Raw genomic sequence first — 25,311 nt, 5'->3', positions numbered from 1 at the left:
ACCCCTATGTCTATCCTTGTGGAGCCCAGTGTACCTCGCAGATAGAGTTTTAACAAAGGTAAGTTCTTACCATAAAACTCGTTATTTTTTAGTATTGGGGCAATTTAATGAGAGACTACCTAAGTGTATCTATCTGCTACAATCCATATCTTAATGCATGCAATAGCAATCTAAGGGGACTGCAAAAAAAGCTTCAATCCTTTTTAGCCAACAACATTTTTAGACGGCATTAGCCCATTGTAGCTTATTGGCTGTATCATCACAGCTTTTTTCAGTGAGGGACCTGGAAGATCCCTCTCCAGTAATCACCGCTCACAAATGATTGACCTGAGGGGCAATCATGCACAGTAGCTGAGCGGGGTGCAAATTATACAATTAGTTTACTTTTTATCTTTCCCCCAGGATGGGTTCTCTTGGAAATTTTGCATTTGCTAATAACACTGTCAAGAAAATTCTCCCTACTGTCTTTTCGTTTTCTCCACACTTCTCCTCTGTGGGAGTATAGACACTTGTTACTCCTGGCAAGGAATGCAACCGATCATATGCACATAGCTTCATTTTTCTTGGTTAATCTTTTCCTGGTAATTATCTTGGACAAAATGTATACAGAGCTACATGAGCTCCAGAATAAGGAATGATAGAGTACATATGAGCTGATGGTGGAAAGAGTGGTGCAATGGATCACTGGATAAATTGCCCATAGCAACCAATCAGTTTTAAATCAACATTTATCATGTACATTCTATAAAATGATAGGCAGTGCTTGGTTGCTATGGACAACTTCTCCACTGGCTCACTTCTCTGATTGATACATCATCCCCATAGTCTGTTCACTGAAACCGCTTTAAGAATTGATACATCCTACACCAGTTGTTAATACGGAAGAGATTTACAAATTAGTTTAAGTTAAACCTAATACTTTATTAAAACAGAAGAAAGAGGGGACAGATACAAAAACAAAATTTGTGCCTACGGGTGGGTACACACCTAGCCGATATCGGCAAAATTCGCTGTTTCCGGACAAATCAGAATGACAAATTATGCATATCGGGCAGTGCGTATGCCCAATTGCGCATTCCCGCGGGTCACATGTGTTGTGATATCTTCATGCTGCATGGCCAAACAGAAGATATCACCGATGCAGTGTAATGAAGAATGGAACAATGATTGTTCCGTCATTCATTACATGGTGTGTATGGCCAAACTGGCGTGGTCTGGGCCGAATTACCATGGGACCGATTGCCGATTGTACAGGTGTGCACCCACCCTAAAGGAGAAATACTAGTTGGATAATGGGGGTAATTCTGAGTTGATCGCAACAGGAACTTTGTTAGCAGTTGTGCAAAACCATGTGCACTGCAGGGGAGGCAGATATAACATGTGCAGAGAGAGTTAGATTTGGGTGGGGTGTATTCAAACTGAAATCTAAATTTCAGTGTAAAAATAAAGCAGCCAGTATTTACCCTGCACAGAAACGAAATAATCCACCCAAATCTAACTCTCTCTGCAAATGTTATGTCTGCCCCCCCTGCAGTGCACATGGTTTTGCCCAACTGCTAACAAATTTGCTGCTGTGATCAACTCAGAATTACCCCCAAAGTTAGATCACTACACACAAATGGTCTGAAGGAGTCCTTAGAGGTTGATTTTGACCTATAGATGACTGTATTTATGACAAGTTCTCCCTGAGTTGTTGAGATACATTTATCTCTATGTCTTAATCCACCTTCAGACATTTTTTACAAGATGGTATATTGTACTGTATTGCTGAACAAAATGTGTACTAATTATTTGTGGTCTAGTTAAAATCACAATAACTACAGTACAGTACAGTATAACACTTTTTTCTGTGTGCTTATGTCTATGACATTATATGTACACTGGAATGTACTTGTGATCAGTCAAAACGAGTCACAGTGGCAGTTGTTCTTTGGGCAAGAGAGGAGAGACCGTTATTCCAGTAGAGGTTCCTTGTTCTCCTATGTTATTAAGGGGTCTATTTACTAAACCTTGGATGGAGATAAAGTGAACGGAGATAAAGTACCAGCCAATCAGCTCAAACTGCCATGTCACAGGCTGGGTTTGAAAAAATAAGAATTTACTTACCGATAATTCTATTTCTCATAGTCCGTAGTGGATGCTGGGACTCCGTCAGGACCATGGGGAATAGCGGGCTCCGCAGGAGACAGGGCACATCTAAAAAAGCTTTTAGGTCACATGGTGCGTACTGGCTCCTCCCCCTATGACCCTCCTCCAAGCCTCAGTTAGGTACTGTGCCCGGACGAGCGTACACAATAAGGAAGGATCTTGAATCCCGGGTAAGACTCATACCAGCCACACCAATCACACCGTACAACTTGTGATCTGAACCCAGTTAACAGTATGATAACACAAACGAAGTAGCCTCTGAACAGATGGCTCACAACAACAGTAATAACCCGATTTTTGTAACAATAACTATGTACAAGCATTGCAGACAATCCGCACTTGGGATGGGCGCCCAGCATCCACTACGGACTATGAGAAATAGAATTATCGGTAAGTAAATTCTTATTTTCTCTAACGTCCTAGTGGATGCTGGGACTCCGTCAGGACCATGGGGATTATACCAAAGCTCCCAAACGGGCGGGAGAGTGCGGATGACTCTGCAGCACCGAATGAGAGAACTCCAGGTCCTCTTTAGCCAGAGTATCAAATTTGTAAAATTTTACAAACGTGTTCTCCCCTGACCACGTAGCTGCTCGGCAAAGTTGTAATGCCGAGACTCCTCGGGCAGCCGCCCAGGATGAGCCCACTTTCCTTGTGGAATGGGCCTTTACAGATTTAGGCTGTGGCAGGCCTGCCACAGAATGTGCAAGTTGGATTGTACTACATATCCAACGTGCAATCGTCTGTTTAGACGCAGGAGCACCCAACTTGTTGGGTGCATACAATGTAAACAACGAGTCAGATTTTCTGACTCCAGCTGTCCTTGAAATATATATTTTTTAATGCTCTGACAACGTCCAGTAACTTGGAGTCCTCCAAGTCGCCAGTAGCCGCAGGCACCACAACAGGCTGGTTCAAGTGAAATGCCGAAACCACCTTAGGGAGAAATTGAGGACGTGTCCTCAATTCTGCCCTGTCCGAATGGAATATCAGATATGGGCTTTTGTATGACAAAGCTGCCAACTCCGAAACTCTCCTGGCTGAAGCCAGGGCCAACAGCATGGTTACCTTCCATGTAAGGTATTTTAAATCTACCGATTTTAAAGGCTCAAACCAATGAGATTTGAGAAAATTTAGAACCACGTTCAAATCCCACGGTGCCACTGGAGGCACTATTGGGGGTTGTATATGTATTACACCTTTGACAAAAGTTTGTACTTCAGGCACTGACGCCAATTCCTTCTGGAAGAAAATTGATAAGGCCGAAATTTGAACTTTAATGGACCCCAATTTGAGGCCCATAGACAATCCTGCTTGCAGGAAATGTAAGAATCGACCCAATTGAAATTCTTCCGTTGGAGCCTTCTTGGCCTCACACCACGCAACATATTTTCTCCAAATGCGGTGATAATGTTGTGCGGTCACTTCTTTCCTGGCTTTAATTAAAGTAGGAATAACATCCTCAGGAATGCCCTTCTCTTTTAGAATCCGGCGTTCAACCGCCATGCCGTCAAACGCAGCCGCGGTAAGTCTTGGAACATACAAGGTCCCTGCTGAAGCAGATCCCTTCTTAGAGGTAGAGGCCACGGATCCTCCGTGAGCATCTCTTGAAGTTCCGGATACCAAGTTCTTCTTGGCCAGTCCGGAGCTACCAGTATTGTTCTTACTCCTCTTTTCCGTATAATTCTCAGTACCTTTGGTATGAGAGGCAGAGGAGGGAACACATACACTGACTGGTACACCCACGGTGTTACCAGAGCGTCCACAGCTATTGCCTGAGGGTCTCTTGACCTGGCGCAATACCTGTCCAATTTTTTGTTGAGGCGAGACGCCATCATGTCCACCTTTGGTTTTTCCCAACGGTTCACAATCATGTGGAAAACTTCTGGATGAAGTCCCCACTCTCCCGGGTGAAGGTCGTGTCTGCTGAGGAAATCTGCTTCCCAGTTGTCCACTCCCGGGATGAACACTGCTGACAGTGCTACGACATGATTCTCCGCCCAGCGCAGAATCCTTGCAGCTTCTGCCATTGCACTCCTGCTTCTCGTGCCGCCTTGTCGGTTTACGTGGGCGACTGCCGTGATGTTGTCGGACTGGATCAACACCGGCTGACCCTGAAGCAGCGATTTTGCCAGGCTTAGAGCATTGTAGATCGCTCTTAGCTCCAGTATATTTATGTGAAGAGACGTCTCCAGGTTTGACCACACGCCCTGGAAGTTTCTTCCCTTTGTGACTGCTCCCCAACCTCGTAGGCTGGCATCCGTAGTCACCAGGACCCAGTCCTGTATGCCGAATCTGCGGCCCACTAACAGATGGGCAGTCTGCAACCACCACAGGAGAGACAACCTTGTTCTCGGTGACAGTGTTATCCGCTGATGCATGTGCAGATGCGATCCGGACCATTTGTCCAGCAGATCCCACTGAAATGTTCGTGCATGGAATCTGCCGAATGGAATCGCTTCGTACGAAGCCACCATCTTTCCCAGGACTCTTGTGCATTGATGTACTGACACAGTTCCTGGTTTTAGGAGGTTCTTGACAAGTTCGGATAACTCCCTTGCTTTCTCTTCCGGGAGAAATACCTTTTCTGAACCGTGTCCAGAATCATGCCCAGGAACAGCAGATGTGTTGTCGGGGTCAATTGAGATTTTGGAAGATTTAGAATCCACCCGTGTTGCTGAAGCACTACTTGTGTTAGCGCTACACCGACTTCCAGCTGTTCTCTGGACTTTGCCCTTATCAGGAGATCGTCCAAGTAAGGGATAATTAATACGCCTTTTCTTCGTAGAAGAACCATCATTTCGGTCATTACCTTGGTAAAGACCCGAGGGGCCGTGGCCAACCCAAACGGCAGCGTTTGAAACTGATAATGACAGTCTTGTATCACGAACCTGAGATACCCTTGGTGTGAGGGGTAAATCGGGACATGTAGATAAGCATCTTTTATGTCCAAGGACACCATGAAGTCTCCTTCTTCCAGATTCGCTATCACTGCTCTGAGTGACTCCATCTTGAACTTGAATTTCTTTATGTACAGGTTCAAGGATTTCAGATTTAGAATAGGCCTTACCGAACCGTCCGGTTTCGGTACCACAAATAGTGTGGAATAGTACCCCTTTCCCTGTTGTAGGAGGGGTACCTTGACTATCACCTGCTGAGAATACAGCTTGTGAATGGCTTCCAAAACCGACGTCCTTTCTGAGGGAGACGTTGGTAAAGCAGACTTTAGGAACCGGCGAGGGGGAGACCTTTCGAACTCCAGCATGTAACCCTGAGATACTATCTGCAGGACCCACGGGTCCACTTGTGAGTGAACCCATTGATTGCTGAAAATCTTGAGTCGACCCCCCACCGTTCCTGAGTCCGCTTGTAAAGCCCCAGCGTCATGCTGATGGCTTTGTAGAAGCCGGGGCGGGCTTCTGTTCCTGGGCAGGGGCTGCTTGCTGCCCTTTCTTACCCTTTCCTCTGCCTCGCGGCAGATAAGACTGTCCTTTTGGTCGCTTTTTATAGGAGCGAAAGGACTGCGGCTGAAAAGACGGTGTCTTTTTCTGTTGGGAGGGGGTCTGAGGTAAAAAAGTGGATTTGCCGGCAGTTGCCGTGGCCACCAGGTCCGAAAGACCGACCCCAAACAATTCCTCTCCTTTATATGGCAATACTTCCATATGCCTCTTGGAATCCGCATCACCTGACCACTGTCGCGTCCATAAACTTCTTCTGGCAGATATGGACATCGCGCTTACTCTTGATGCTAGAGTACAAACATCCCTCTGAGCATCTCGCATATAAAGGAAAGCATCCTTTAATTGCTCTAGAGTCAATAAAATACTGTCCCTATCCAGGGTATCAATATTTTCAGTCAGAGAATCCAACCACACTACCCCAGCACTGCACATCCAGGCTGAGGCTATTGCCGGTCGCAGTATAACACCAGTATGTGTGTATATACTCTTCAGTGTAGTTTCCAGCCTCCTATCTGCTGGATCCTTGAGGGCGGCCGTATCAGGAGACGGCAACGCCACTTGCTTTGATAAACGTGTGAGCGCCTTATCCACCCTAGGGGGTGTTTCCCAGCGCGCCCTAACCTCTGGTGGGAAAGGGTATAATGTCAATAACTTCTTGGAAATTAGCAGTTTTCTATCGGGGTTAACCCACGCTTCATCACACACGTCATTCAATTCCTCTGATTCTGGAAAAAATACAGGTAGTTTTTTCACCCCCCACATAATACCCCTTTTTGAGGTACCAGCAGTATCAGAGATCTGCAAAGCCTCCTTCATTGCCGTGATCATATAACGTGTGGCCCTATTGGAAAATACGTTTGTTTCTTCACCGTCGACACTAGATTCATCTGTGTCGGTACCCGTGTCGACTGACTGAGGTAAAGGACGTTTTACAGCCCCTGACGGTGTCTGAGACGCCTGAACCGGTACTAACTGGTTTGCCGGGCGTCTTATTTCGTCAACTGACTTTTGTAATGTGCTGACATTATCACGTAATTCCATAACTAAAGCCATCCATTCCGGTGTCGACTCCCTAGGGGGTGACATTACCATCATCGGCAATTGCTCTGCCTCCACACCAACATCGTCCTCATACATGTCGACACACACGTACCGACACACAGCAGCCACACAGGGAATGCTCTAATCGAAGACAGGACCCCCTAGCCCTTTGGGGAGACAGAGGGAGAGTTTGCCAGCACACACCAAAAGCGCTATAAATGTATATAAACAACCCTAGAAGGTGTTGTTTACTATATATGCGCTCTTAATATATAAATATCGCCAATTTATGCCCCCCTTCTCTTTGTTACCCTGTTTCTGTAGTGCAGTGCAGGGGAGAGACCTGGGAGCCTTCCTCACCAGCGGAGCTGAGCAGGAAAATGGCGCTGAGTGCTGAGGAGAATAAGCTCCGCCCCTTTTTCGGCGGGCTTTTCCCCGGTTTTTAAGAAACTGGCCTGGGTTAAAATACATACATATAGCCTTAATGGCTATATGTGATGTATTTATTTTGCCACTAAAGGTAATTATATTGCTGCCCAGGGCGCCCCCAGCAGCGCCCTGCACCCTCCGTGACTGAGTCAGTGAGCCGTGTGACAACAATGGCGCACAGCTGCCGTGCTGTGCGCTACCTTCAAGAAGACTGAGGAGTCTTCTGCCGCCTGCTTTCCGGACCTCCGTTCTGCCGTCTCTTCAGCGTCTGTAAGGGGGATCGGCGGCGCGGCTCCGGGACGAACCCCAGGCTGACCTGTGTTCCGACTCCCTCTGGAGCTAAGTGTCCAGTAGCCTAAGACTCCAATCCATCCTGCACGCAGGTGAGTTGGAAATCTCTCCCCTAAGTCCCTCGATGCAGTGATCCTGTTGCCAGCAGGAATCACTGAGATTGAAACCTAAAAAAAAACTTTTCTAAACAGCTCTTTAGGAGAGCCACCTAGATTGCACCCTCTCGGACGGGCACAAAAACCTAACTGAGGCTTGGAGGAGGGTCATAGGGGGAGGAGCCAGTACGCACCATGTGACCTAAAAGCTTTTTTAGATGTGCCCTGTCTCCTGCGGAGCCCGCTATTCCCCATGGTCCTGACGGAGTCCCAGCATCCACTAGGACGTTAGAGAAATGACAGTTCGGAGGTGATTGGCTGGCACTTTATCTCCATCCACTTTATCTCCGTCCAAGCCTTAGTAAATAGACCCCTTGGTCCCGTAGAAAGAATCCTTGAAGACTCCATTAACTGCAAGATATGTATAGAGCGTAGATAAAATAAAGTGCGCCAAAGGCAGCTCCTTGAACCAAAATGGAAAGAAAAGTGTCACCTTACACTTGAAAAGACTCACAACCATTCACAAATCACCAAAAGGGTCCATGGGCGCACAGATGATAAATAGAAACAAAACACAGAGACATATAGTGTAGTATGTCCAAATGTTAACAAAGTATTGATGTAGAATTTGACGAAGTGAGCCTCATACCACAAATCTCGGTCTACTATTATGGTAGACAGTAAGCGTGTATAAGGAAGCGGGCACATCCCGATGTGATTCACTCCTTGTGGCTCCTCCTGTTGAACGTCCTTTTTCTTAATAAAGTTGTATATGTGGAGAAAATGGAAATCTTTCCATAGTATAACACCGTTTATTTTACACCACAAAATATAGAGGGATTTGAGATGGTCTTTCACCGTTCAGAAATGTCTACAATGTAAGTAGAGAAATACAGCAAGATTTAAATGGAAAACAGGCACCCCCGAAACCATCTGTCTATTCAAGTGGCGGTCCTCCACCATTCCCTCTGACAACTAAAACCTCCATTAACAGGATGTCTGATGAAAAAAAGCAAGCGCCTCACCACCTAAGAAAGAGGGTGTATTCAAGTCAGAGGTCCCAGACAGCTCTTCTTTCTTCGTTCCTCTGGTAGTAATTGTGTTAGTCTTCCAAAAATCCTTATAGTCCCATGCCCAACGTACAATAAGATAAAATTGGAGGGGTGATGTATCAACATTAGAAAGATAAAGTGGAGTGGTTGCCAAAGCAACCAATAAGCTTCAAATTGTCATTTGACCATGCTAGATAAATGACAGTTGCAAGCTGATTGGTTGCTCTGGGCAACTGCTTCACTTTACTGTAACTCTCTCCAAGACTTGACAAATCTCACCCTGGGTATCTTACTTAGGTTTACTGATCCTCTTTCACCAGGGAAGAATCTTGCAAAAAAATGTATTAAATAAATATGCAAGAAACTGTAAAAAAAAACTTACTAGACCTAGAATTATTGTCAGGGTTTATTTAATTGCTTATTGGAAAAAAAAAAGCCATAATGTGTGCCATGGCAACCAGTTACATATTAGCTTTCATTAGCATAATTATACTAGACTGCTTGAAGCTAGTATCTGATTGGTTACTTTGAATTACAGCATGTGACTGCTTTTCAGTCTTATCCGGTTACACATTACACGATATATCTAACGAGATATTATTCCGATACTGATCAAAATAATACTGTATATATTCCATATCGCGTGCTCCCATTGGTCTTCCCACCGGGTGTTCTGCCTAATGGCATGACCCATGGAACGATTTTTAATTTTGTGTGCAACGATACATCGTGCTATCGTTTACCGCATCATGCAGCGTGTACGGGAGGCGTGATATATCATCCCATCGGTCGTTCCGTCGGCTGGGGTACACATGATGTGTATCCGACCTTAGTGTGCTGCAATTAGTGAAAGATTGTATGACTGCATGCACTTACAATCAAACTCAGGAACACAGCATGGACAGAAACAGACAAATGTTTTCAAGAATAATGTACTACAGGTTGAGTATCTCATATACAAATATTCCGCAATACGGCATAATCCGAAATATGGAATTTTTTGAGCGAGAGTGAGACAGTGAAACCTTTGTTTTCTGATGGCTCAATGTACACAAACTTTGTTTAATACACAAAGTTATTAAAAATATTGTATTAAATGACCTTCAGGCTGTGTGTATAAGGTGTATATGAAACATAAATGAAGTGTGTGAATGTACACACACTTTGTTTAATGCTGTTTTATAGATGCTCACTGGGTGGGTTTGCCCATACAATAAACATGTCATGTATTGTAGGGTACTATATATTGCAATTTTCTTGGGACTGAATACAGAAAAGCCCAATTGTAATCTGACACGTATATAGTAAAGTCTATGTGTGTTGCATGCAAATTAAAAAGCATAGGAAGGAGACTTCTAAAAACTGCAGATCCTTGAAAAATACAGTAGGTATCAGAAGAAAAAGTTCATGTTATTTCTGACTTGATATGGTTACTTACTGGCAACACTCTGCAAGTTCTGAATGGTTTTTATGTTAATTCATCATCTGTAAAAAAAAAAACTAGCCAGGCTACTGGGCTTCACATTAAAGAATCTAAAAAGTGTGTTACTGGAGCTGTCCAGTAAGGGACACCATGCACCTACTCATTTCTACCACTAATCCTCATAAGTTACTGTACTTCTATAATATAAATCTGCAATGACTTTTCTCCTGAACTTGTGTACTGGCACCAGCTACTATCATCCTGGGCCGCTGCTTACATATACAGATTGAAAAAGACAATGTGCACACCAGTCTCTTTGTATCATGGTGCATAGGTCATTTCTATGAGGCTTAACCAAGAAATGACGCTACTAATGTCCTTCTCTTCAAAACACACAGGGTCATACTGTGTGGGAAAGTGTGGTTTGAAGAATTGCAAAACGTAGGCCACTGCTTCTTGTGGCACACCAATGAATAATCTTGCTGTCCATCATGGCAAACTGAATTTCTGCCCACTAGTTCTAAGGTAACCGGCCAGTAGTGAAAAGCAGTGAGGTGAATGACTGAGGTGGCCGGGCTGGACTAGCCCACAGGGGTACAGGTGAAATCCCCGGATGGCCCCACTGCCTGAGGGCCCACTTCCTCCTCTAGGGATCAAGTTCCAGCCCATGCACTCTCTAATGGTTAGGCAAACCAATGTGGTGGCTAGCCACACCCCCTCTGAAGAATGACCACACCCCTAAACATGGGCCTCTACTTCTGCATTTCCCAGTGGGCCATTCATACCCCAGTCTGACACTGTGGAGAGACACACATGGGGATGGGTCTGAATGCTGGATTCTGTCTCACCCCCTACTCACTGTAATACCCCTTTCAGACTGCCAGCAATAACCGGGTTATTATTGCACATGAGCAGTCTGAAAGGGTCCAGTTGAAATAATTTGGGTCAAACAACAAAGGTTGAATACAGCTTCAACCTCTCACATCGATCCGGCTCACCCATTCACACCTCTGTGAGGTGTGAATGGGTGAGCCGGATCAATGCGATCCAGTACCCGTTCACTGTATAGGAACAGGTGGCGCTTGGAGTTCTTGGATCTTCAAGTGCTGCCTCCGCACACGTCACCGCTGACATCACCAACCCGGCAATATGCCAGGCTAGGGACACTGTCTGAATGGGGTCTGAAGCGGGTCGCACCCATGTATGGATCCCTCGTGCGACCTGCATTAGGCAGTCTGAAAGGGGTATGACTCTACGCTCACTACACTAAGCTACAGTATCCATTGAGTCTCCCACCTGCATCCCTGTGTCTTCTATTGCTGCTGCTAACTGAGCTCCGAGTGCACTTCCTGGTCACATGACACATCCAAGTGTCCCTCATTGTACACCCCCACACTTAGAGGCATGAGCTCCCTTTCTGTGCAGCTTTACTGCCCATGGTATGCAAACAGGGCCGGATCTAGACCTTGTGGCGCCCAGCATGAAAAAATAGGGGCGTGGCTCCATGGAGAAAGGGCATGGTCAGTTATGCCTCCTGTAGATGTGGCCTCAGTAGTTGTGCCCCCAGTACTGTGCCCCCTATAGCTGTGCCCACAGTAGTATTGCCCCCAGTACTGTGCCCCCGTAGAGTTGTGCCCCCAGTAGTGTGCCCCCTGTAGAGTTGTGCCCCCTGTAGAGTTGTGCTCCCAGTAGTATTGCCCCCAGTACTGTGCCCCCTGTAGAGTTGTGCCCCCTAGTTGTGCCGCTTACAAAAAAAATACAAAATAAAAAAATAAATAAATACTTACAATCCCCGCTCCTGCTTCCTGACCGCTGCTGCCCTCCGTCTCCGGCGCCGCTCCTCGGATCTATGGTAGAGACATCATGACGTCTCTCCCATAGCACCGCATAGACACTAGAGGTCAATTATGACCTCTAGCGTCTATGTACCGCTCCCACAATGCAGTGCGGGTGCGCAATGACTTCATTGTGCACCGTACAACACCGGCACCAGTAGCGGATCTTGCCAAGGCAGTGGCGCCCTCTGGACGGTGGCGGCGCCCTCAGGAAGGCGGTGCCCCGGGCAAAAACCCTGCTTGCCCGTAGCAAGATCCGCTACTGTATTCAAAGCAGTGTCTGACTGTAGAACTGAGGCAGAGCTGTTGCGGCCAGGGTAGGGATAACCATCGATGGCACATAAACCATGAGCCATCAATGGTTTGTAACACTGAATGACTACCATTGGCCAGGCTGCGGGCCAATAAATAATGGGGGCATGGCTTGGTGGGTATCCATGGGTGGGGCTTAGCTCCATGTGGGAAATTAAAAAAAATATTTGGTTCCACTAAGCCATCAATGGCAGGGAACCAGGCACTCTTGTGTGCTAATATTTCTGAATGGTAATTAGGTCTGGTTGGAAAGTCCCTTACTGACTGTTATCGTGACAATAGCTAAAAAAAAAAAGAGTTATATTGTGCAATTGGACTTCCTCCACGCCTCCTTTTTTGGAAACATAAGTCTCTTTTGCTAAAAACTTTATTTTATGACAGAGAAGCCGTTATTCCTGCTCTTGAGACTGGAGTTATTTCCTTTTCTAAAAAAATGGAGCGTTTACTTTGATTCACCCGACTCCTCCACACAAACTAAAATCCTGAAGGTTTTTGAGACTACTTCCTGGTATTTATATCAAATTTTGTCTTGATTCCTTAGACTTTTATGACTATTGGTCCTACTCTTAATTGTAATTTGTGGGACCCATTGTGGGGATGAGTTAATTACTTGGTTTGTGTTGTGCTCTGTAGGGTTGCTCACTAGCTTGAACGCTACGCTCTCTTTTGTGCACTTTAGTGATGTTTGCTGTTTTAGACATAACCACCTTCCCCCCTTACCCTTTTTAACCTCCCCTCCTTATTCACTTTGTGTGGGATATTACAGTATTGTTATTTCATAATATGCTCTCTTTTTTTCTGTGTTTTTATTTTTGGTAATGTGTAATGTCTAATGTCTACTTTTATTGTTGTGCTGAATGACTTGGGCTTTGTTGCTCTTTTTGTAAATTTGAGATTTTATTTTGATGTTACCACATTGCTCAGTGCTTTCCTCTCCCGTGTAATTCTTTATAATTTGTTTAATAAAGAGATTTTAAAAAGTAATTTGCATATTACATTTCCATAATTATATAATATTCCACAGAAAGTGTAAGTGACATAACTATTACCATCACCCAGAAACATTTTATCTACTGTATGTCATCTTCCAAATTTATGCTAGTATTTTCAGTTTGTCTTAATTCTTTTGTGGCAAGATACTATCCTCTTAAGAGTTTAGAAAGATACATACAGTAGTTTAGTGTTATTTCAAAATGTGGATACTGTGCTATCTAGGCCACATAAGGTCATCTACCTGTATAAAATGTTAAAAAAGGGCCTTGTGGTACACCACTAATAACGCTAACTCAAATGAATGTGTTCTATGTTTAAACTAATTATCAACACATGGAATATTTCCTTTTAGTCCTCTCATTCTCAATTTATGTTCCTTTATCTAGGCCAGTGTTTCCCAACCTCGGTCCTCAAGGCACACTAACAGTCCTGGTTTTAGTGATATCCAGGCTTCAGCACAGGTGACTTAATTATTACCTCAGTAATTTTGATTTAACCATCTGTTCTGAAGCCTGGATATCACTAAAAGCTGCACTGTTGGTGTGCCTTGAGGACCGTGGTTGGGAATGCCTGATCTAGGCCATGGGTCTTCAACCTGCAGCCCTCCAGCTGCTGTGGAGCTTCACATCCCAGCATGCCCTGCCTCAGTTTTAGCATACCTTAATAGCAAAACTGTGGCAGGTCATGCTGGGATGTGTAGTTTCACAGCAACTGGAGGGCGACAGGTTGAAGACCCATGATCTAGGCTAACCACACTATCCCTTTAAACTGGGACACTCATGAATTACACAGGTTCTATGGCTGATTAAAACCTGGTGAAATGCAGCTTGAAGTCAGCCAGCCACAGAACCTGAGTAATTCTATGGGGTACATTTATTAAAGCTTCTAAAACAGAATTGGTGATGTTCTCATAGCAATCGATCAGAGGCTGTCTATCATTTTCTAAAAGGCAATTGAGAAATGATAAATGGCACCTGATTGGTTGCTATTGCAACATCACTAATTCTCTGTTTTAGAAGTTTTACCCATATTACCCCCTTCACATCGCAGAAATAACCCGGTATCAACCCACAAGGGTCAGTGTGCGGTGTGAAAGGGCCTGACCCGGTAATTCATCCCGGGAATAAAGCAGTGTTATTCCCGTGTTGAATTCCGGGCAGTGGCAGCGTAAACGGATACCTGGGTCGAGGCAATCTGGGACCCGTTTACTACAGGGAGAGGCGGCGCATAGATGAGCTCATCTCCCAGTGCTGCCTTTACCTCCACCCCCCGCTGCTTTTGCAACCGACCCGGCAATTTGGGAAGCCAGCACATAGTCTCCAATGCCGGATCCCACCCGGGAAGGACCCGTTTCCTATTCCTGGGTGGGATCCGGCATTGGAGATGTGAAAGGGGTATATCACTGATTAAAACCTGGTGAAATGCAGGCTTGAAGTCAGTTAGCCACAGAACCTGTGTAATTCATGAGTGTCCCATTTTAATGGGATAGTATGGTATGCCTACCTATATCTGTTATATGGAATAGTGCGTTTTAAAGAAAAATCCAATTATAATCCAATTGTTTCACAAATACAGTATTTGAAACCCAGTGTACAACCTAGATGTTGTACCTTTACCTTGCCAAAAATACTCCTTGGTTTGGCATGACCAGTCCTTCATGAACAGTGGAGTACCCCAGGGATCTGTATTTGGGCCAGTGATCTTTAATATCTTTGTTGGTGACATTGCAAATGGTATTGAAGGTAATGTATGCCTTTTTGCAGATGACACAAAGATATGCAACAGGGTAGACACACTGGGAGGGGTAAACAAGTGATTGAGGATCTAGGTAGATTGGAGGAATGGTCAAGAATGTGGCAAATACAGTTTAAAGCTAAAAAATGCAAAATCATGCACTTGGGTCTCAAAAACCCATAGGATAAATATAGTATCATGAGTACTATAATGTAAACTACTGAGGAAGAAAGGGACGTAGGAGCCACTATTTCAAGTGACTTAAAGGCAGAGAAGCAATGCTACAAAGCAACGAAAAAGGGAAGTCAGATGTTTGGTTGCGTAGGGAGAGGCAGGAAAAAATAAGTAATAATGCCACTGTATAGGTCATTGGTACAGCCTCATCTGGAATACTAAGGGCAACATGTACTAAGCAGTGATAAAAGTTGAGAAGTGAGCCAGTGGAGAAGTTGCCCATGGCACCCAATCAGCATTGACGTAACATTTATAATTTGCATACCTTAAAAATATACAGAGCAGCTGATTGGTTACCATGGGCAACTTCTCCACTGGCACACTTCTCCACTTTTATCACTGCTTAATACATGTCCCCCTATATCCAGTTCTGGAGACCAGCGATAGATCGGAGTGCAGGGGGAGGTTTCCAGGCACTCGGACCCCCTTCACCCTCCGTGCGCATATGCTGCGGGTGTCCTGCCCCCCACCCACGGGTTCCGCATCATCTGCAAGTGCCCCATCTCACCCGCGGGTGCCCCCCCCCCCCCCACACACACCTTTGGTTGGCGCTGCACTTTTCACATCAGATAGTGCTCGCTGCTGCTCCCTCTCGGCCAGCGCTGATGCTTCTGACACAAAAAAAGCATCAGTGAGCTTAGATGACTGACAGCACTGGCCGCGGGTGGCACAGCCAGGCGGCGCCCCCTCTCGGTGGGCGCCCCTGGCGAGTGCCATCCTCGCCAAACAGTAGATACGCCCCTGACCAGCGGCTAAATGTAATAACCTCTGAGTTCTGGAGGTGCGTGAATTTTAAGCAAGTCTGTCTGTTTTTTTTAAAGCAGCAATTATTTTCAAGGCAAAAACAACATGGCTCTTCCTCACCAGCCTCACCTGACCGCACATCACTGGTAACTAGTGTTGGGAAAGAGGAATGTAGTGGTGACCGTGTACAATATGAAACCCTGGGGGTAAGGCGGTAGGGGTAATGGGCAAGATGTGATGTTGTGAGTACTGGGAGTCACTAGTGGTACATAGAGAGTCTACCAAACATGACAATGGGAGCCATTACTTCCATGTTCTTCCATCTCATTGGGGAAGAGGCAGATTTCACTGCAACCTGGGAGGCACCATATGCCACCTACAATAGTGCAAACCTTGAATGATATCATTTACACGTATTTGAGGGGAGATTGATTATTTAGAATTTTTTTCGCTTATTGTGGACCAATGGAAAATGTAATAGGGTCAGAGTTTGCAAAATGTTTGAGTTTAACGCTAAACTTGCACATTTTTCAAACTCACATCCAGATGTTTTACCATTGCACTGTTGCACACATAAAACTCAAGCAATGTAATAGGGTGCGAAACTCGCACCTAAAACATTACCAATAAAAAACACAAAAAAACAGACCAGCTTCTGGCTAGCGAGTTCGACAGAAGTATGCATAGGTGGTCATTCCGAGTTGTTCGCTCGCTGCTATTTTTAGCAGAATTGCTAATAGGCTAAAATCCGGCAGTTGTGCGCATTCGTATACACTGCAGGGCGCACGCGCTAAGCAATTTTACACAAAACTATGCTATTTTACTCACGGGCGAACAAAGCTTTTCAGTCGCTCTGTTGATCGGAGAATGATTGACAGGAAGTGGGTGTTTCTGGGTAGTAACTGAGCGTTTTCTGGGAGTATGCTAAAAAAAGACCGCAGGCGTGCCAGCAGAGAACGCAGGAGTGGCTGGAGAAACGGGGGAGTGGCTGGCCGGACGCTGGGCGTGTTTGTGACGTCAATCCAGGAACTAAATGGACTGAGGTGATCACAATCTAGGAGTAGGTCTGGAGCTACCCAGAAACTGCAAGGAAATACTTAATAGCAGAATTGCTAATCTTTCGTTAGCAATTCTGCTATGCTAAGATACACTCCCAGAGGGCGGCGGCTTTGTGTTTGCATTTCTGCTAAAAGTAGCTAGCGAGCGAACAACTCGGAATGAGGGCCATAGATCAGGGAGATCCATGCATGCTTCTGTCAGGAAAAGTTAAGAAAAAAAATTACATCCACCACCCCCAAAAAAGAAGCATAACCAGCCCTGGGCTCTTTGAGTGAGTCCTGACTGAAAAAATATGGGGGGGATGGGGGAATGAATGAGGTCCCCCTGTATTTTATAAACCAACACCGGGCCCTTGGACAAGTCCTGGGTCCAAAAATAAGCGGGTATGGTTCTATCTAAAGTCATACCTTGTAATGAAACTCACATTACAAGGAGTGAGTTTACTAGCAAAAAAAACTCGACCCACCTCGCATATTGTAGTAGACTTACAAACTTACAGGCTACTACACTGTGTGAGCGGCGGGACAAACTTATACCTTTTAATGTGCAAGAAAGCTGCAAGTTTGTCCTGCAAAAAAAATTGGACCCTATTACACCCGCCCCAAGAGTCTACATTTGCTGGTCAGCCCAAGTCAGCCTTCCAGCTTATTTTATGTTAGGAATGAGGGACTAATAATGGAACAAAGGGTTATAAAACAGTGACCAACATGTTGTAGATGGTGGATATTCTATTGAATAGTCTACAATAGCAATTAATAAGGACGGTCTCTGGTGTCCAATTATTTCACTTTGGTAGGTACTGTAGCTTATAAAATGTTTCAGTTCCAGAAAAGGCCCTAGTCTCTTAATGCAGTATCCCCAAGCAATACATCTATCACTACTCTGGGACAGTATATTTAATTTGTCAGATATGAAATTGGGCAAAGGATTAGCATTTATGGGGAGATATAGAGGTCACAAATCTGACTGGATAATTCTTTCATCAGAGAGTGTTTGTGCCTGGGTGACAACATTCTAAAAGGTGCCATATTTGCACCAAAATTCATTTAATCCTGCAATCCCCCTGAAATAAGAGAGAAAGCACCAAACAAGCATGAAAAGAGTACATTAATAAATGACTATAGCTTAATGTCACCTTGCATCTTAGTGCTGTGACCTCACAGCCAGGTGACACTATACACCCTCATGTCAGGTACCTGCACTTCCTGGCTCTCAGCAGCACCACCTCCTCTTCCCTCCTGGCATCCACACTAAATAATTCATGGTTAATAAATACTAGCTTTCCAGGGGGAGGAGGAAAAAAGAAAAACTTGAAGCACTGTATCATTTCTGCAGGAACTTTCTTGTTAGAAAAGTATTGTGTGAAGGAGCTTCTCCCTACAGTCTGAGAGATCAGTGATACAGAGTGGGGAACCAGTCTGCTGTGGCAGCTTTGAAAACGAAATAAATGAATGCATGCATTAAAGGCTTAATCACTCTGCAGGCAAAGAGAGGAGTGCTGGTGCACACTGCACAGAGAACACCACACCACACCAGGCAGGGCTGTGACCAGCCCTCCTCCTGTCACAACCAGGACACACCTCCCCAGCAATGTAACTCTAGTGGGCTGCTGGAGAAGGCAGAGGGGAGGCACCAGGCAGTCTCATGTCACTATTAAATGGAAAACCAGAGGAGTCTGATAGCAAAGCTGTACTTTGCAGCTTCCCCATGGTTGTGCTTGGTTCCCTTCTCCCCTTGAAGGGTCAGCGATCCACCCTCACTATTCTTTTGTCAGCTCTGCCTTATATCTTCTTATAGTATTTCCAGCAGCCACAGAGTAACTTACAGCAGGCAGGACAGTAGTGAGAGTACAGCCAGGAGCAGGGGAAGCTCACTTTACCAACCCTGTCACTGCCAGCAGCAGCTGCTCACTCCTCTGTCATCTCTGGAACTATTGTACATGAACAGCTGGAACTAGATCTATAGTATCACCTTTATTGTTTTACTTTTTACACTCCTATTTGCCGTGGAGCTACAGGTGAATGTGAAGAGAACAGCAACTTCTAGGACCGTGGTGACATGCAGACCATAAGGTGAGAGGAGTCTTCCTTGCTAGTATTATACATAAGAGTGTGTGGTGGGAAAAGCCATGTGTTCCAGTGTCACTGGTAGGCAGTAGTTGGGTCTATGGCTGTGCACGTGTATAGAAAGTTTGGGAAGCGATTGCTGTGGTATGGTTCCCTGTGGCACGAATGGGCACTGGGCAGCTGTCACTGGGCACCTGTCTGTGCTAAGCACCGGGCACACACCCTCTTTGTGGGACAGCAAGACCGTGTGCAGGCTGCTGCTGCTAAATGACATGCAATACATGAGTGCTTACAGATCATGTGCGGTGTAATACAGCTTTAGGGATCATGTGCCCTAGCCTGTAACCCACTCTAATGCTGTGTAAGGCTGTTTTAAAAAACATTTTAATACACGACTAATATTGCACTGCCAGCGGAGGAGGCAACGCACCTGGTTGGGGTACATCTGTCACCTTGGCAGATCAAAGGGTTAAAGATGTCTTAGCAGCTCAGTCACGTCTAGGCTGCATGGGAAATGCACAGGAGACCTATCCAGGACCAGTATAGGTTAGTACAGGACCATCATGTGCCATATAACACCCATACAAGGATCATGTGCAAACCTGCATAAGACTGTAATAAAAGACTTCATTATATATTCACAGTCACTAAATAACATAGAAGAATACTTCTCAGCAATCACATGCATTACAGAAACTGAGCTCAGAGTTCACTGTGCCCAAGAGACTGCCCAGAGGTCAAAACTGTAATAAAGTATAGCAACATAATGTAGTCTGATTAGTAGAGAGGGTACCAAGTGTATTACAGGATGGTGCCAGGTATGAAAGAGTGGCAGTATCCATATCATCTGTTTTGTAAATGAATCAATCAGTAACATCAGCTGCCCCTACAACGCTATATCAGGTAGACTTGATGGCTAATGCCAAGAATTAGTTATACTCCACTAATACTCAACTAATAAAATAGTATTTGTGAAGACCCCTAACACAGATCGCCATAGACATTGCCTTCATTTAATGGAGAACCTTGCATAATAAAGTGTTGTAAATGCAATTTAGATTCCCAGTAATAATTCAGTACTGAAAACTAACCATATATAGCACTATAAAAGTCTGATTACTGTGTTTACTACATACACAGCAAGTAGCAACTTGGATGACAAATGTAGAAATCTGTGTTTTCATTGCACTGCTCAATATTATTTACTAAACATTGCAAAGCCCAAATGCAAGTCATTAGAATAAAGTCATTTTGATGGATTTTTCTGTACATTATAATGAATTCTATACCGTATAGTGATCATATTTCAATCATTTTGCATGTGTCCTGCTTTTTAAGTAATGCAGACACTACTTATCATCAGCTCATTGGTTTACTGTAAAAGGTATTTATAATTTATAATAACCTGTTGCACAGAAAGAGATAGTTGTCACACAAGAGAAACCTGCTTGGTAGTGCTAGGGAGTTCATTTATTTAATTAGAATAAACAAGCCATCTAAAAAAGGAAACTCACTGCTTTACATGAAATAAAAAAAAGTCAGTAAAGTTTTCATTTGACACATCAAGTAGATTTGGATGCGAAATCTGTGTTATTTAATCACTATTAACCAAGACTGACATGTAATTAACAGATGGCCTATTGGTGGTTTTCCTGCTACGGAAAATGGCTTTAATTTAAGCAGTTGTCTATTCATGGACCTTTGCTGCGATTCTTCACGATGTGTGAATGCTAAATCAGTTCTGAAAATTAGTTCTGTAGTCAAAACGCGGTTCCCGCAATATCTCAGAATTAAATGCCCTGTTCTTTTGATCCATTTTTATGAAACACACACACACACAACCAGTTTCATACTCCAGTTTGTTTTGTTCACACTACATTGTTGTAATAAACTGTGCCAATAGTAAATAATAATACATTTCTAAAGGGGTGTTATGGAAAGTATGTGCACTAGAATCCTTTTGGAAGTAAGGCGATTGTACAGCTATTCCAGTAAAGTTGTATACCCATCCAACAGATTAAAATGAAAATCAATAAAATATTTTCTGTACACTCTTGCTGCAAAAAAGGTGTGTGGGTTTATACAGTATACCGGACCCCAGTAAGATATTAATGAAAGGTAAGTTGTTCTTACAGAGAAATGAACTATAATAATACTGTTGTCCCATACCAGGACTTACCTGACATAAGAAAAGAGCATTGTGCTGTTTGGGAGGATCTGGTACGATATACCGGCAGACGGGATGCCAGTGGTGAGGCAGCGAGTCTCCCCGAGGGCTAAGTGGTAAGCTTTGCTCACCACAGGTTCTATTCCCACTCGGTTGGTGGCGTGGACCCACCAACCGAGTAGGAATTATGGGTGGTTTTCAGTCTGACGTCCATCGGTAAAATGCCGGCTGTTGGGATTCCAACGTTGGTCTCCTGAACGCCGGGATCCTGACACCCGGCATTTTAACTGCATCCTGATTGGGAGACGTGTAAAAACAGTCAGTGCAGGTATTATAAATGTTGGGCATTTGTGCGAATTCATTCTTAGTTGCTCTTCTTTCTGAATAGTTTTTCTATAAGTGACTATGCGGTCTATTTACTAAGCCTTGGATGGAGGTAAAGTGGACGGAGATAAAAGACAAACCAACCATCTCCTTACTGTATTGCTGGCCATACACTTGTGCGATGCCCCGCGACGTGACATCGCGGGGCATCGCACCGGCAGTTCAGGTGCGTTGAAATCGTACCTGAACTGCCAAAGTGGTTACCATGCGATCATGCGATAGATCGCATGGTAATCACGTGATGGCACGTCACCACCGAGTGGGCCGCTCCCGGCGGGTGCCCATCGAACATCACAGTGCGATATAGCTCAAGTAGGTTTAAAACCACATGCGATCGCACTGCGATGCGAGAAATATTATGTGCAGCACATAATATCTTGAGACGCGATATTCGAGCGGCGTGCCCGTGCATCGAGTCTCAAGGTACCTAAAATGTGCATACAATACTTCGATTTCTCTCACAGATGTGGTCGAAATCGAAGGATAGCACCGATTATCTCACAAGTGTATGGGCACCTTAAGTCTTCAAACACAGCCTGTAACATGGCAGTTAGGAGCTGGTCGGCTGGTTCTTTATCTCCGTCCACTTTATTTCCACCCAAGGCTTAGTAAATAGACCTCAAAATTCTTATTCAGAAGACTTATCTAGGCATCACATCACATAATGTATGCAAGTTGCAAGTACCTCCATAAATTAATTTGCAGACAGACAGCTATTCGAAAGTTTTTAAAAAACATTGCAAGAAACTTTTACCAGATAGCTAAACTGCTTGGAAAAATGTTGTTTTAGTGGTGACTTGCATAATTCAGCGCAAGATGTAAATAAAATTGTGTTTTATGGATTCATGTTGTTGCTACAACAACATGTTTTTAGTGGTTTTCTTTATTGTGGAAAATATGTCTGTTATACAGATAAGTGAAGTTGTCTGCATTGGGCGTTCTTTAGTTGTGTGTTCTAGGGTAGCAATACAAGTTTATTTCTTCTTAACAAGAACGTGTGGGTCAGTATTAATAATTTTGTTGATCATAATCCCATTTGTGCTGAATAGGTTATTATGCAGGCTGTGTATAGATATAGTGAAAAATGATTTCTTTAAGTACTGCACCATGTACTATTTTTACATTTTCCATTCCTTGGGGCAGATTCAGTCACCTGCGGGTTGTGTTGCACAGGTCTGGTAAAATGGCGGAGGTGTGAGCAGAAATCAGGGCTAACTGCTGCCTCTGTGCTGCTCACAAGTTCATCATGGGTCGCTAACTGAATCGCTCCTGGCACTTTACCTCGAGAAGAGATTGCATGACACAACCCACAGCTAATTGACCTGTATCCTAGACTGTACTGGTTAATGAAACCTGTGGAAATACATAGAGGAATGTACTGTACGTCCTACAGTTAGCAATAAGGACATTGGCAACTACAGATTTGTGTAACCAGTTTAGAGCACAGGTTTTAGGCAACCTTTTAGGGTTTTATTCACATCTGGTGACTTTTAATATCCTTGACAAATGCAGCTTCCTTACAAATAGGTTGGGGTCCTTCCTAGGCTTTGATACCACTATCATGCAGGCTCGGACTGGCCCACAGGGGTACAGGGGAAACCACCGGTAGGCCCCACTGCCTGGGGGCCACTCCTCCTCTAGGGATCAGATTCTAGACTGTGCACTTGAATGATATATTATACATATGTTACCTTATACTGCACAGGCTTATGATGTATTCTCTACAGTACATTGCTGTCATTAATCTGGCACATTATCATGCATGCACTAGCATTAATTACTATATATATTATCAAGGAGTCCAGACCAGGTACTCTATAATGGTTAGCCAAACCTCTGTGGTGGCTGGCCACACCACCTTTGGAGTCTGGCCACACCTCTAATCATGGGCCCCTACCACTGCATACCCCCGGTGGGCCCTTCATGCTCCAGTCCGACACTGCTATCATGAGCATAATGGGTAAATAAGTAGATGCCCTGCTCCTATAATAGAGATTTGCTTAAGGTTAGAGGGTGAGATTTAGTAATCATTGGAGAGAGATAAAGTACCAGCTAATCAGCTTCTAACTGCCATGTTACAGGCTTGTTTGAAAAATGACAGGAGCTGAGTGGTTGGTGCTTTATCTCGCTCCACTTCATCACTGCTAAACTGCAAGGAAAAAGTGTGGAAGGTCCCCCAATGCTGAGGGGCATCCTAATTGGAAGCACACAGTGCTGATCATTAAGCATTTACTACTCTTTACTAGCACCCTGCCTCTCTATTCCCTATAACATGGGACACTCTAGATATCTCCTTTCGGGATCCGATCTGAAGATCGACGCTGTCTAGGTCGACAATGTTTAGGTCGACCACTATAGGTCGACAGTCACTAGGTCGACAGGGTTTGAAGGTCAACAGGGTTTCTAGGTCGACATGTGCTAGGTCGACAGGTCAAAAGGTCGACATGAGTTTTTCAAATTTCTTTTCTTTTTTTGAACTTTTTTACACTTAATGATCCACGTGGACTACGATTGGAACGATAATCTGTGCCTAGCGAAGCGGTAGCGGAGTGAGGCACCTTGCCCGAAGCATGGTGAGCGAAGCGAGCCATGCGAGGGGACACAGTGCACTAATTCGGCTTCCCAGTCACTTTACGCAGAAAACGACACCAAAAAACATGTCGACCTTTTGACCTGTCGACCTAGCGCATGTCGGCCTAGAAACCCTGTCGACCTTCAAACCCGGTCGGCCTAGTGACTGTCGACCTATAGTGGACGACCTAAACATTGTCGACTTAGACACTGTCGTTTTGATGATCCACATCCCTCCTTCCACTCTGCCCTCGCTTCCACTGGCACCCTGTTCCAGTGGGATCCAGTACACTGACACACTACCTTCTCGTCTGTTAAATATAAACACTAATGTATATGGAGGTTTTTTTTTCCATTTGTTGGGGTATATTTATTTGACACTGACACTTTTTTTTTTTCATTTGAAAAACAAAACATGAAAAATAAACATGAAATTCCTTCAAAAACAAACAGTGTAAATTGAAACCACACAAGTGATCAGCAGACTATATTGCATCATCACAACAATGTATCAGAATGTAGATGAGAATCTGTCATCTGGTTTGCTGGTGGTTGTGTACACAACAGTGCCTGCAAATGTAATGTGAGGGCACAGAGCTGAGGAATCCCTATCAGTTACACTGAAACCCATATGGTGCGCTCTGTTTCTCTGCCTCTAAGGAATACATGATCTCAATACCACAAGCATGTCCCTGTGAATGGCTTACAAACTCTGCTTTATTTAGTCTTCTCCCTATAACTGAAAGGGAAGAAGATGCTAATAGAGGCCTTATTTCTGGGTAGTTGTCAGGCAGTTTGTTGGTGTCTACAGGGTTCTTTGAAAGTTCAAACAAGTTGTATTACTAGCCTTTGCTTTAGCTTTATTACTATAATGTTTACATTTATGAGCAGCTTGGTAAAATGTTCTCTGTAGCATAAATGATAAGGAATTCAAGTCACATAGGAAATGTATAAAGCAACAATGGTTGTGAATAATACAGGAGACATACAATACTAAGAAACTTCAACAGTTTGCCACTACTTATAAATGGGTGGTCTGGACAGTATACTGGCGCCGGAATCCCGACACACCGACAGATATTCTCCCTCGTGGGGGTCCACGACCCCCCTGCAGGGAGAATAAATAGTGTGGCATAGCGCGCCACCGTGCCCACAGCATGGCGAGCGCAGTGAGCCTGCAAGGGGCTCATTTGCGCTCGCCACGCTGTCGGTATGCCGGCGGTCGGACTTCCGGCGCCGGTATGCTGGTCGCCGGGACCCCAGCCGCCGGCA

General features: G+C 44.5%; 1 protein-coding gene across 10 annotated transcripts in view; it reads left to right on the top strand.

The window, feature by feature from the left end:
• Positions 1-18,465: 18,465 nt before the first annotated feature.
• Positions 18,466-25,311, top strand: part of SLC4A4 (solute carrier family 4 member 4) — a 393,000-nt gene continuing 386,154 nt past the window's right edge. For all 10 annotated transcript variants that reach the window (XM_063920111.1, XM_063920108.1, XM_063920104.1 and 7 more), the window contains exon 1: positions 18,466-18,923. In XM_063920111.1, coding sequence (XP_063776181.1) covers positions 18,910-18,923 — 14 coding nt within the window. In that variant the 5' untranslated portion in view covers positions 18,466-18,909. The remainder of the gene's footprint in view (positions 18,924-25,311) is intronic.

The sequence above is a fragment of the Pseudophryne corroboree genome, chromosome 1 (genome assembly GCF_028390025.1).
Source record: "Pseudophryne corroboree isolate aPseCor3 chromosome 1, aPseCor3.hap2, whole genome shotgun sequence".
In the NCBI taxonomy this organism is placed as follows: Eukaryota; Metazoa; Chordata; class Amphibia; order Anura; family Myobatrachidae; genus Pseudophryne; species Pseudophryne corroboree.
Note: the sequence above shows the minus strand (reverse complement) of the source record. Positions and strands in the feature narration are given on the sequence as shown.